At 37.4% G+C, this 14,361-nt stretch overlaps 1 protein-coding gene across 1 annotated transcript; it reads right to left on the bottom strand.

The window, feature by feature from the left end:
• Nucleotides 1-7,435: 7,435 nt before the first annotated feature.
• LOC127654560 (uncharacterized) lies at nt 7,436-13,306 on the bottom strand. Its single transcript, XM_052141767.1, has 7 exons — nt 13,300-13,306; nt 13,116-13,204; nt 11,809-12,349; nt 11,556-11,728; nt 11,401-11,465; nt 8,408-8,502; nt 7,436-7,609 (listed from the first exon to the last, which is right to left on the bottom strand). Exons 1-7 carry the CDS (start codon nt 13,304-13,306, stop codon nt 7,461-7,463), a joined length of 1,119 nt encoding a protein of 372 aa, XP_051997727.1. The 3' UTR covers nt 7,436-7,460.
• Nucleotides 13,307-14,361: the final 1,055 nt, after the last annotated feature.

The following is a 14,361-nucleotide window of genomic DNA, read 5'->3' as shown; positions in this document are numbered from 1 at the left end:
GATAATGTTATGGAAGAATGAGTTGATTTGAGACCTATGTGTGAAATGTTTTGTTAGTCAACATTGTATCAGTATCATCTTGCTATTTGGGTTGTTATTGTATATTGACAATTCTAGAGTTATTTTGATCAAATATTTTGTTTGCTACTGTTTTACAGTGGTACCCTGGAATAAATATGGGAGAGGAACACACAGCCTGGTGATGGTCACCTTTAACGGAGGAAAATATTAATCTCTGTAAGCATGCACCTACCTCAAAGGACTCTTTTTTAACATCCATCTTGTGCCTCCTTCACAGGACTCTTAAAACAGTACAAAAAACCTGAACAAATGTTTTTTTTCCCCAGATCGATGTTCACTGTGTTCATAATATTGCAGATTATTAAACATTTTAAATGTTATATTTATAATATTTCAACTCTCATGTGTTTTCATGTTTGTAAGGCCTCAGATATGCAATTTAAGAATTATTTTTGCCATTATTTCGAGAAGCAATTTTTTAAATTGTATTTATTGAAAGTTTTTATTTTGCTATGTTTTAGAATTTAGGTTGACTGCCCTTTTATATACAAATTTATTTTGATTTATATCCTTTCTAAAGTGTTTATTGCTTCTTTATTTTTCAATATAATGTATTTTAAGCAGATGTGTGTAGCCTACATAATTATTTTATTATCAATTATGCCTTTGTAAAATAAAGAGTGAAAATTTTAAGTAACCGTAATGTTGTTGTAAACTGAAATAATCACAGAAATGTAATGCAATACATTTTTACAGAAAAAGGCTGTAAAATCATTTACAGTATGAATTCTGTAGAATTAAGTATATTGCGGGTGTCTCTGCTGCCAGTATTTTACTGTAAATTGAAAAAATACAGACATATACTGTATTTAATTTTTACGATAATATACTGTAAAGTAATTTCACAGTATGAATACTGTTAAATTACAGTAGATTGCTTTGCCAGTAGTTAACTGTTATTTTACATGAAAACATTTTACAGTGTAGATAAAACGGTTCACAAATCGGTCTAAATGACTGATTAGCATGATTAAAAAAAGAAATCTCTATTCTGTAATCACAAATGCCTGGAAATGTCATGGTAATTCATTGATCTTTTTTTAGTCATTTGTTTAGACCCACTCAAGAACTAGTTGACATTACAAACTAAGAATAATTAAAAAAAATTTATTCATATTTTTATTTTCTAGTAAAAAATATCTGCTGTAAATATTCTTAAAACAAAATACATTTACTTGAGAAGCAAAAATGACAAGCTATTTATACATGTTTACTATTTAAGTTTATTTTTTCTACTCAATTGGCAAATTGTATATTCCTTTATAAGTATAATGGGTTAAACCAAGATAAAAATAGAAATATCTTTTTTCACACTGACAAATTTTTAGTATCCTAATTTGTGCTGACAGTAAGTTTTATTTTTTTATAATTTGATGTAAAATTTAAAATAAGGTTGATCTGTTAATAATTTCGCAGTTAAATGCTTGCAAACCTCCAGTTAAAATGTTTATGAAAAGGTTACTTATGTCCTGCCTACATATATAACAGGTGCTCGAGTGACTAGTTGTTCATACTCTTTAGGAATCGGTGAGTCTGTGAGGCTTCAGGCTGGCCGCAGGGCATCTGAGGTGCCAATGAAGCTGCTTTCCAAATTCTGAGCTGCTGTCCAGCTTACAAGATACACTGACATTTAACACTTCTGCCATACAAACACCTGCTACTACTGCAGTCAGACCAACTCACATACAGTCAGGGTGTCACTTCACCTACACTGTAAACATGTTTTGTCAACCAAAAACATGTGCTTGCTTCTTAAGGTAATGTATCCAGCTTTAAAAAAAAAATAAATGTTTGTCTTCAATGTGGCATATAACACAGTTCGGACGTGATTTCACTGCACTAAATGCAATATTTGGAAGTCTGATTAAAAGAACTTAGGCGCCATCTAGTGGCAAAGGAGTGTACAATAGATCAAAAGAATGTAAATGTCGCCTGAGTGTTTCACAGTAACTGCCAAGTTCACGTCATATAAGAGAATGAACAGGATATATATATATATATATATATATATATATATATATATATATATATATATATATATATATATATATATATAATCAATTTATCTCTCTCTCTGTCTCTCTCCCTATCTCTCTCTCTCTTTCTATATATATATATATATATATATATATATATATATATATATATATATATATATTTATTTATTTATTTATTCCAAATCAGAGCACTTTTTCTGAGGCAAAAATGCCACTGTAAGTGATAGAAATCAAAGGATACATTAAAGTGTGGTGCAGAAAGCGCCCCCTTGTGATTCCGTTTTAATGGTTTTGCAGACAAAGTAGTCAAGTCAATTTTATTTGTATAGCGCCTTTCACAACACATCGTTTCAAAGCAAAAAATAATAAAAATACAATTAATAAAAAATAATTAAATAATAATTGTATTAATAACCCCAGTAAGCAAGCTGTAGGCGACTGTGGCAAGGAACACAAAACTCCATAAGATGTAGATTAATGGAGAAAAATAACCTTGGGAGAAACCAGACTCACTGTGGGGGCCAGTTCCCCTCTGGCTAACATCATAAATATAATGTAAATATTACTTATGTATAGTTAAAGTCATGGTTTAAAATTATTAAATTAAGTAAGTGTTAAGGGTCAGTGTTTAAACATTGATTGTGTTTGAACTGTAAGATTAATGACCAATGTCTTTGAAGTCCATCCTTTATTAATTGCTGAAGTTCACATAGATGCAATTGTCCTTGTTAATTGGCTGATGAAGGCTTTTGTTGGCAATAGTTAGTCTATGCATTCCATTTCAAGATCATAGTCCATCAATAGACCAAGGTGATGCAGGTTGGAGTTGGCATCAGTTCATCCTCTGAAGTCCATCGTAATAGAGTGAAGTGATGTTTGGCACCGGCTGCATTCAGTCATCATCATTCAGCGACACGTAGCAGTGGAGTCCAACATGAAGCAGGAATGGAGCTGGATCCAGCCGGTTCTGGTGAGCTCAGGATAGGAGTCCCGAGGTTGAGACATGAAAACAGATAAAATAATATTAGCATAGATGCCATTAAATTTATTGCAGAGTTAGAGATCATGCTCAATGTTTCTGGTTTCTGGTTCCGGCAGACCCAACTAAAGCAGCCTAATTGTGGGTTGGAGGATAAATTAGGTGTATGCCTGGCTAAATAGATGAGTCTTTAGTCTAGACTTAAACTGAGAGAGTGTGTCTGCATCTCAAACAGTGTTAGGGAGACTATTCCATAGAGTAGGAGCCAAATATGAAAATGATCTACCTCCTTTTGTGGATTTTGTTATTCTAGGAACTATTAACAGGCCAGAATTTTGCGATCTTAATGAACGTGTTGGAATATAGCGTGGTAGAAGATCACTTAAGTACTGCGGAGCTAGACCATTCAAAGATTTGTACGTAGTTAACAGAATTTTAAAAAAAATATGGAATTTAACAGGTAGCCAATGTAACGATGATAAAATGGGGCTAATATGATCATATTTCTTGGTTCTCGTCAGCACTCTGGCTGCTGCATTTTGAATCAATTGAAGTTTATTTATTGACTTGCTGGACATCCTCCCAGTAATGCATTACAATAATCTAGTCTTGAGGTCATGAATGCATTAAGTAGATTTTCAGCATCAGCAAAAGAGAACATATCCCTTAATTTAGCAATATTTCTTAGGTGGAAGAAAATTAATTTGATTTTCAAAGGACAGTTTGATATCAAATATAACACCTAAGTTATTCTCTGTTGAAGATGATGTAACAGTACATCCATCTAGAGTCAAATTATATTTTAGAGGCTTATTTTTAGAGTTTTTTGGTCCAATAATTAGTACCTCTGTTTTGTCAGAATTGAGTAGAAGGAAAATCCTGGCCATCCAATCTTTTATTTCATTGATACACTCTGCTAATTTAGAGAATTGTGAAATCTCATTAGGTTTGAAGAAATATAAAGTTGTGTATCGTCGGCGTAGCAGTGGAAACTTATTCCACGATTCCTGATAATATCTCCCAGAGGAAACATATGCATGGAGAAAAGCAGAGGCCCTAAAACTGATCCCTGTGGCACTCCATATTTTACTTTTGTTTGGTTTGACAATTCCTCATTTACATAGACAAAGTGGTAGCGGTCTGCTAAATATGACCTAAACCATGCTAATGCAACTCCACAAATTCCAACATAATTCTCCAACCTATTCAAGAGAATGTCGTGATCTATCATGTCGAATGTAGCACTAAGATCTAAAAGCACTAGAAGAGAAATGCAGCCGTGATCAGATGATAAGAATTTCTGATTGAAATTCTTCATATATACTATTTCTCTGTAGAAATGAACATATTTGGGAGGTTACTACCTTTTCTAGTATTTTTGACATAAACGGGAGATTTGAAATCGGTCTATAATTAGCAAGTTCTCCAGGATCAAGTTGTGGCTTCTTAATAAGCGGTTTGATAATTGCCATTTTAAAGTTTCTTGGGACATGTCCTAAGGCGAGCGAGGAGTTAATGATATTAAGAAGAGGTTCTGAGATTACAGGAGATTCCTCTTTTAAGAGCTTACTTGGTATAGTATCTAACAAACAAGTTGTGGCTTTTGATGTTTCGATAAGTTTTGTTAGCTCTTCATGACCTATGACAGAGAAAGTTTGAAGTTGCATGTGAGGAAAATTATTAGGCACTGTTTTCTGAGGTGCGATGACAGATGAGTGCATAATTCCAATTTTATTTCTGATTATTTAAATTTTATCTGTAAAGAAATTCATGAAGTCATTACTCTTGAGCTGTGACGTAATATCTGGTTCTGTTGAGGCTTTATTCCTAACCAATTTAGCCACAGTACTGAATAAACATCTAGGATTGTTGTGGTGATTTTCTATAAGTTTACTAAAATATGCTGACCTGGCAGCTTTTAGTGCCTCTCTGTAGCTACAGACACTATCCTTCCATGCAACTCGAAATACTTCTAATTTTGTATTTTTCCACATGTGCTCCATTTTCCGAGCTGCTCTCTTGAGAGCATGTGTGTGATCATTGTACCATGGTACAGGGATAATTTCTTTAATCGAAGTGGGGTGACAATATCTAGGGTGCTAGAGAAGACTGCATTTATATTTTTTGTTGGTGAGTTTTAGTTCTTCTGGGCTTTGGGGTTTATTGAGTGTATGAGATAGATCTGGAAGATTATTAGTGAAGCTATCTTTATTGGTCGAAAGAATAGTCCTACCTGAACGATAGCGTGGTGTAAATTGAGTAACATTAGTTGATAGCAGCATACAAGAGACGAGGTAAAGATGTCATCACTCTGCTGCAGAATTTCTATATTATCAACATCAACTCCATATGACAGAATTAATCTAGTGTATGATTATGGCAATGAGTTGGTCCTGTTACATTTTGTCTGACTCCAAGAGAGTTGAGAATATCGATAAATGCTAATCCCAATGTATCATTTTCATTATCTATGTGAATGTTGAAGTCACCCACAATTATAGCTCTATCTACAGTAACTACAAGATCTGATAAAAAAATTAGCAAATTCACTAAGGAAATCAGAATAAGGCCTGGGTGACCTATACACTGTAGCAAGGGTAAAAGACGACAGAGATTTTTTATTTATATTTGACAGTGTCACATTAAGCATTATTAGTTCAAAAGACTTACATTTATATCCTGTCCTCTGAGTAACACCAAATACTTCACTGTAAATTGTAGCGACACCTCCTCCTCAACCCTTCAGACGAGGCTCATGTTTATAACAATAACCTGGGGGAGTAGATTCAGTTAAACTAATATATTCATCCGGTTTAAGCCAGGTTTTAGTCAAACAGAGCACATGAAATCTATGATCTGTAATCATTTCATTGACAATTAGTGCTTTGGTAGAAAGAGGTCTAATGATTAGTAGCCCTATTTTTATATGATGTGTATTTTTAATTTGTTTGTTTTGTTAAAGTTTGACAAAATAAAATTTTTTCTAAATGATTCCGTGAGGGTATTGTGTTTGATAGTTCGGGGAACAGACACAGTCTCTATGAGATATCTAGGTGATACAGTCTCTATGTGTTGTAGTTTATGTGACCTGTGTGACGTCTCAAGGCAGCTAGCAGACGTTCGGTTTAACCAGTCTGTCTGCTTCCTGACCTGGGCCCCAGTTAGTCAATTGCTATCATTATTAGCACTATGAGCCAAATTACTAGAGAGGAGAGCGGCACCTTCCCTGGAGGGATGGAGTCGGTCTTTCTTTAGCAAGTCAGGTCTACCCCAAAAACTCTTCCAATTGTCTTTAAATCCTATTTTATTCTTCAGACACCACTCAGACATCCAGCCATTCAGTGACACTAATCTACTATAAACCTCATCACCACGACAAGCAGGGAGGGGACCAGAGCATATTACAGTGTCTGACATCGTTTTTGCAAATTTGCACACCTCTTTAACTTTATCTTTAGTGATCTCCAACTGGCGAAGCTGGACATCGTTAGTGCCGACATGGATAACAGTTTTACAAAATATAAAATCCCCGAAATGCAATTAACAATAGTGGCTGGAGTCTCTATTTCCACGTTCCTTACAATATAATCACAGATAACAAGGGCTCTTTCAACATGATTCTCAGTGGATGTATCACTGAGTGGGGAGAATTGATTGGAAACCCTAACAGGAACGGGAGAGTGGTGTCTCTTTGCTGAGCGAGTATGCCGCCGAGCCGTCACCCAAATGCCCTGCTGCAGGGGCTCTATAGCCGGAACCAAAGTGTGTATGTTGCTCTCTGTACTGCCCGCTTCCGAAACAGTATCTACTGGCTTCTCTTTCTCACTGACCTCCACTAGCGTTCGGATGCGAGTCTCTAACTCATTAACCGTCTCTGTCAGGCTGACTAATTCATTACATTTATCACAAGTGAATCCCTCACTGCTGACGGAGGAGGCTATTGTAAACATGTGACATGCAATGCAGGAACAAATAACATGAGCGGATGCCATGACTTCCCAGCGGGCAATTGATGTCAAATAGACATCAAATTGACGTCAAACATAGTCAAAGAATTGGTCAAAAATGCAAATCAAATCGATGTCAAAACTTGACATCAAATTGACGTCAAGTTTTGACGTTTATTTTATTTGCATTTTTTTAACACATTGATGTCCTATTCTAGACCACAAGAATAATGACACAACAGTATTAAATGTAAGAATTGTTTTATTAAATTCAATCAGCTGCAATTCAAGAGTTTAAAAATGTAATTCAAAGATCATTTTTAATTGATGAAGGGTTTAAGAACATTTAAGTTTTTCAAGATCACATCACATATATTAATTTAATGCAACCAATCACGAGACAAAATTTTACAAAATGAACAAACAATGTAGCTAAACAATAGGTTATAGGCCTACTTATTCAGAATCTGAACACACATCAATTGCAGATGTCCCCTTTTGTCGTCCCATACCCCCGCATCTATCGGGAGCAGACCGGAGATAGCTCCCCATGTATTTTTTTATTTCAGCCTCTGACGCTGAAGGTTTGGACTGCTGTACAGCACCTAATGAATATGAAGCCACAATTAGCACTCATTTTAAGACATTAAAATACAGCATACATTTTTTAGCAAGCATCACTTGTACATAGAAATCCACAAAGTAATTCAAACTTTTTAAATAAGCATGGATAACCGCAGTGTTTCTCAACCCTGCTCCTGAAGGACCCCCAACACTGCACGTTTTCTTTGTCTCCCTAATCAAACACACCTGATTCCACTCATCAGCTCATTATGGGGATGTGATAATGAGCTGATGAGTTGGTGTGTTTGATTAGGGAGACAAAGAAAACGTGCAGTGTTGGGGGTCCTTCAGGAGCAGGGTTGAGAAACGCCGATCTAGTGGCTCAGTGATCCTCCTAACCATTCTTTTCAAGTGAGCTGCAACAGCAGGAAAACAGTCCTACTTTTCGTTTTTCAGATGAAAAATTAAACTGATAAGTGCTACCCATCTTAACTAAAGGTGGCATAGGTAAAACAGAATTCACACATTTAAAACCTGTGCTTTTAATATTGTCTGAAAATTTTTAGATATTGCTTATAGTGCATATTGCAGGTTAAAACATTTTAAAAACGGAATAAATAACTGCGCATATTTTGAGTTTATTCATGAGAGCTCCCTCTGGCTTTTGGATGTGGCAGCATTTGACCGTAACTGAGAATAATAATTGCACAATTAATTGTTACACCTCTACAGTATTGCCACTGTGCATCTGTGATGGGTAAAAGTTTGCCGCACAATGTGTAACACTAGATAGATACTACAGTACATCCTCTAATCATACAAAAAAAGTAACGTAGTACCTATTATAACACGGCATAGCCGTGTTTTTCCAAAGGCCTTCTTCACCCCTGAGCCATCCATATTCATTGTTGCCATCAATCTGTTTGTAAGAACTCTGACAAAAGAAAAAAGACAACCAAGTAATATCAGTAATCAATAATTGTTAAGATTATTGAACAATACAACTAAGTGAGCCTTCAAGCAGAAAAGTTTTACAGTTTTTCACCGTCACTTTGGTGCATTTCCTGAATCATCATCAACATTTCTACAACAATAGTGCACTGCTCGGATTAGTATTATCTACGGACTTTGTGTGATTTACAAATTATACCCCCACATCTGATTTTTTTGTGTGGTGCATTCGCACAAAATTTAGAATTATAATGGGTTCTAATGAGTTTACATTTATATTTACATTTAGTCATTTAGCAGAAGCTTTTATCCAAAACACTTACAAAGAGTTCAGGGAGCAATAAGCGATATGTCATACAGGATAAATAATACAGTAGGTGCTAATACAAAGTTACTGGTTTAAACAAAAGCCTGTTGAGGGAAAGAGAGGGTTAGTGTGTTTTGCTGTCAAGTATTCACAGAAGAGATGGGTTTTAAGTAGTTTTTTGAATGTTGTGAGAGATGTGGTTGACCGGACTGAGTTAGGAAGAGTGTTCCACCAGGAAGGAGTTATCGCTTTGTATTTTATTGCAATAGATTTATGAACTATGTATCTTACATTACACACTTTGATGGAATATAATTGTAAATAGTTTGCAGAAAATAGCTGTTGTTAGGGATTTAAATACATAAGTAAAGAATGTTTACATAATTATAAATAAATGTTGATATTGTCTAACCGGTATTATGAATGACATCTGACAAATTGCTTTCTAAATATGTAGCCTAATAAATGTTATAGCTAATAATGATAATTATTATTATTATTATTTGCGTACACGGACCCCAAACAGTGTCTTCTGTAAATGCGCAAAAACTGTTTCCATTGCAGTTTTGTGAAATATTCCTTTTTAGAATTGTCTGAAAAACCTCCTCATACGAGCGTAAAAACTTTTTTTGCGATAAATGGGAGCGTATTTTCCATTGAGCGTATTTTCAATTCGCTATTTGAATTTGCGCAATTTGAAGGGTAATGGAAACGCAGCTACTGGTCGTCTTTTGGACAGCTGTCAAGTCAGCAGTCTTCCCCATGATTGTGTAGCCTACAGAACTAGACTGAGAAACCATTTAAAGGCCTTTGCAGGTGTTTTGAGTTAATTAGCTGATTAGAGTGTGGCACCAGGTGTCTTCAATATTGAACCTTTTAACAATATTCTAATTTTCTGAGATACTGATTTTGGGGTTTTCATTAGTTATAATCATCAAAATTAAAAGGAATGAACACTTGAAATATATCAGTCTGTGTGTAATGAATGAATATAATATCCAAATTTCACTTTTTGAATGGAATTACTGAAACAAATCAACTTTTTGATGATATTCTAATTATTTGACCAGCACCTGTAATAGAGAGTGAAGAGTGATGAAGACCTACAGTACTCAAGACCCCATGAACACCAGTCATATAGGCCTACTTCTATTCTCATTTTTTGTGCATATATTCAGACTTCATTGTTAAACATGTTGTCTATCTTCCCACTCTATAAATATTTGTTTGTATTTTATCTTCTGGCTATAGCCTATCATAATAAATCTGATAATCAGAACTTAATCAGTACATTTTCATAACTTGCCTACATTATAATTATAGTGAGCATTTACAGTAAATTAACTGTAATAAATAAATAAATTAAATCAAAGAAAAATTAGGTATACGATTTAGAATTATAATAGGAAAATATATTTTTACCGTGAAATAAATTAGATATTCAGTGAAATAGATTTTTGGTCATTTCACCCACCCTGAGGCTGAAAGCGGTCTTTGTGGCTGTTTAACACATGCGCGCCTAACAGGGCTGACAGTGCGACTTATAACTTTATCTATTTACCAGTGTACGTTAGCACGCATGCGATACAGTTTGGTTCAATCCCAATTCACCCCTTGGCCCTACCCCTGGTTTTCAAGTGTACCCTTTGCCCCTTAAAACAGAGTTACAAGGGCCAAGGGGTTGAAATATTCCCCTACGAAATGAAACAACCCATGAACCCGATACGTCATTAGTCGTCGGAGATAGCTCTGACGTTACAGAGTTTTTACAGGATTGTAGCCCTACCCCTCTATCGCAACAAGAATCGGGACACCCTATCCCTAGACGTGAACGCGCAAAACGGAGGGGTAGGGCCAAGGGGTGGATTGGGATTGAGCCTTTGACAGTTGCATTAAACTGAGCCGCTTTTTTGTTTGAAGTGCGTTTGTTGTTGTGCTTATTTCTGTGCCACGTTTTGGCGCACTGCTATTTTACCTAGTTTTAGTCTATTTTGCATGTGAAACTTGTTGTCCGGCTGCATTAAGTCCATATAAGTAGATCCGGACTTGTGGACACCGAATCCTGTTATTTAAACATGCCATCTGGCTGTTCTGCGTGTCAGAGTGAACTGCGTGCTACACGCGTGATTCTCATGGATTTATCCGCATCTGTATGAGGACATGAACTTCATCTCCTTTCAGAACATTTTACTGAGTGAAGGTAACACACTAAATAATAAGCGTCTTCCTACAACCTGCCAAAATAAAAGTCCGGTTAACTACAGTAGTTTCACCTCTTGCCAGGGTCAAAAATGTATAAATTGCTAACAACGAAATTTATTTAAGAAAAAAATAAAAATAAAATAAAATAAAAACCGCACTATATTGCCACCTAGTGGTGCAACTGGGAAACTATAACATTACATGTATAACAACCTGTCTTATAGACATTTAAAGATTACATATATTTTGCGGCTCCAGACAAATTTTATTTGGTGGGAGATGGCCCAAAATGGCTCTTTTGGTTGCAAAGGTTGCCGACCCCTGAGCTAGAAGAGTGATCTGAGAAATGCACCAAAGCATGGTATCATTTACCTTTTCATCACATTTTTTACACAGTCCTCAAGGTTTGCACCTCCTATCCTGACTAACCGAGACACCTGAAAAGATTTTGAAAAATGTCATTTTTTCACCATCAGAAACACAGAAAAAAAACAGTATTAGTATTGGACTGGCATAGTTATACTGACCATCACATTCCACTTTTCTTCATCGGCCAGTTGCCCTTCCAGATTTTTCAGCTCACGCCTGGCGTTCATCTTCTCAAGGTGGAACTGAGACTCTGGGGGCTCACGGTTTTGGCCCACCTCTGACAGCTTAGACCGAATATCAGACAGAAGATAGAGGACCCGCCTTTGGAATTCTGAAAGTCAAATTAGAATGAAAAACATTTGTCCCATTTGCAAAAAATACCACTTTCAGTAAGAATAGGAGGTGGCTTACTTCTATTATCTAATGGGAATAGCTCTCCGCCCTCTCTGTGCTGGTTCCCCCAACCTGGTCTTTGGGAGCACTCATAAGGAGAGCGGGAGCGCTGATGTGGAGCGCTGTCCCGTGGGCGTGAAGAGCTGTGGCGTGGCGTGTGAGACCGCTGGCTTGGAGTGTGGAACTGCTGGCGTGGGGTGCTGTGGGTTGGAGATCGGGACCGGTGGTGTGAAGTGGTGTGGTGTGGCGTGTGGGACCGCTGGCGTGGAGTGTGGAACTGCTTGCGTGGGGTGCTGTGGGTCGGAGATCGGGACCGGTGGCGTGAAGTGGTGTGGTGTGGCGTGTGGGACCGCTGGCGTGGAGTGTGGAACTGCTTGCGTGGGGTGCTGTGGGTCTGAGATCGGGACCGGTGGCGTGAAGTGGTGTGGTGTGGCGTGTGGGACCACTGGCGTGGAGTGTGGAACTGCTTGCGTGGGGTGCTGTGGGTCGGAGTGTGGGGCACCTGGCATGGAGTGTGGGACCTCTCGCGTGAAGTGCTGTGGCTGGGAGTGTGGGGCCGCTGGCGTGGAGAGTGAGAACTTTGGAGCAGAAAGTGAGAGTCATGGAGTGGACTGCTGGACCTGGATTTATAATTATTTTCTTCTGATCCTAATGCCTGGCTAGACATTTCTCGAATCCTTGGTGGTTTTGGAAAGGACAGACCTGAGGGATGAAAGACAACCAAATGTAACAATAAGATGAAGGATTGGCAGCAACTATATACACAGCAACTACAATGGAGGTCAATGTAGACTTGCTGTCACCGGAAGCTGCTGATTTGAGTTTGTAAATTTTGAAATATGAATATTTTTGTTCCAAAAACCCACCAATCCGTTTCATCCCACTTTCATCCTCATCTGTGTAAGTGGAGAAACAACAGTATAATTACCATACTTAGTATCACAACATATATTATCCTCCAGCACCAGAAACTAGGAACCTGTCAAAATGGGCAAGTATTCTATACCTAAAATAAACCCTGGGTAATTTTTTTTCTTTGATACCCTCTTGACAGGACCACATTGTTCCTCACTGAGCTCTGTAGTACTTTTTGGTCGAATGCCTCACACATTTCCTGATTATCTAAAGTAAATAGAAAACAAACAAGCTTTTAATACCTTCATTGATTTGATTAGTAGAAAAAACATAATTTAACTTTTAAAAATGGATGTTAACTCACTTGACTTGAATTTGATTTTCAGCAGTGGAAACATTTTCCAGCTACTTGCTGGCGTTCACATCTCTTTAGCTGCTTTAGTTACATTAGCCCCTGGTGGCCAGTGTACCATGTTGTCCTTCACCCAAACCTCTGGGATGACTCCCTCCTCCTCTCCATTTGGCTCTTTCCAAACCGCCCTGACCCACATCATGACACCTATACAAAAATCAAAACGAATCAGTAGTACATGAGAAGTGTTTTTATTTACATTTATGCATTTGGCAGACGCGCTTTTATCCAAAGCTACTTACATTGCATTATCCTATACATAGGTATGTGCAATCCCCTGGGATAGAACCCACAACCTTGTGTTGTTAACGCAATGCTCTTACCACTGAGCTACAGGAAAGATATTTTATTGCAGTTGAAACAACTGGGCAGCGTAATCATTCTCTGAAGATGCTGCATGCAATCTATATAAGGGCAGCATTTTCCCCTCCACTCTCAGAACAAGTATACAACCTCCACACCCTCACAAAGATAATGGAAGAGCAGTTAAAAACATTAGTTGATACCAGTGATATACTTACAATTCAGTTACGTTCTATTTTATGCAACATGGGGAACAAAATGAATCCTGTGTCAGCTTCACCAGGGTTGGCTGGCAGACAGACAACTTTACGAATCAACTGCTGTTTGCTGATCAGTCGACGTGTAGTTCTACTGATATCTCTAACACGGACGATGTTGAGCAGTTTAGAATCACAAGGATCAGTGAAGAAACTCTCTGTGTTGCATTGGCTGGCGTAGCACATCGCAAACCAAGGTGCCTTCTTCATGCATTTCCTTCACAAAGACATAGTCCTTGTTCTGAAGAATGAAACAACAATCTCTTGGCCTTGTGGATATGCGAGTAAAGCTCTCTTTAGTAAAAGGCTTAGATTTTGTAGAATTTTCTAGTTCTGCTAGACGCTTGGCAACTTGGGCTATAGGATTGCGAGATTGTCTGACCATTTTCTTTAGATTCTGCAGGTAGTTCTCAAATGGAAAGCATGAAATCCCATTCAGTGAACAGTTGAAGTGTTCCACATCATCTGGTAAGTGAATTAGTGAATGAACAGCGAAGGTGTTTCCATATATAGCCTCACACTTCTTCACATAGTACGTGAGTAGCTCTCGGGCATAGTCTAAGTGTTCCTTACGGTCTGCATCATCCGAATTCAACAGGACTGACACCCCAACCATCAAGGAAAGAAAGTGATTGTATACAGCATGTGAAACCACTTTTCTTAGAACCACTTGTCCAGTATAAAGGAGAAACTGTCTAAGTTCCGTAGCCTTCCATCTGTCCAATTCCATTAAAGTCCTAGGTT

This window comes from Xyrauchen texanus, chromosome 14 (genome assembly GCF_025860055.1).
Source record: "Xyrauchen texanus isolate HMW12.3.18 chromosome 14, RBS_HiC_50CHRs, whole genome shotgun sequence".
In the NCBI taxonomy this organism is placed as follows: domain Eukaryota; kingdom Metazoa; phylum Chordata; class Actinopteri; order Cypriniformes; family Catostomidae; genus Xyrauchen; species Xyrauchen texanus.
This window is presented reverse-complemented; position numbering and strand designations above follow the sequence as displayed.

Excerpts from the sequence above, each read along its gene's own strand:
- LOC127654560 (XM_052141767.1), bottom strand. Across the intron at positions 8,503-11,400 it reads GTAAAAAATGTGATGAAAAG|AGTTCTTACAAACAGATTGA; the intron begins GTAAATGATACC and ends TTCTTTTGTCAG. Across the intron at positions 7,610-8,407 it reads GCTATGCCGTGTTATAATAG|GTGCTGTACAGCAGTCCAAA; the intron begins GTACTACGTTAC and ends CATATTCATTAG.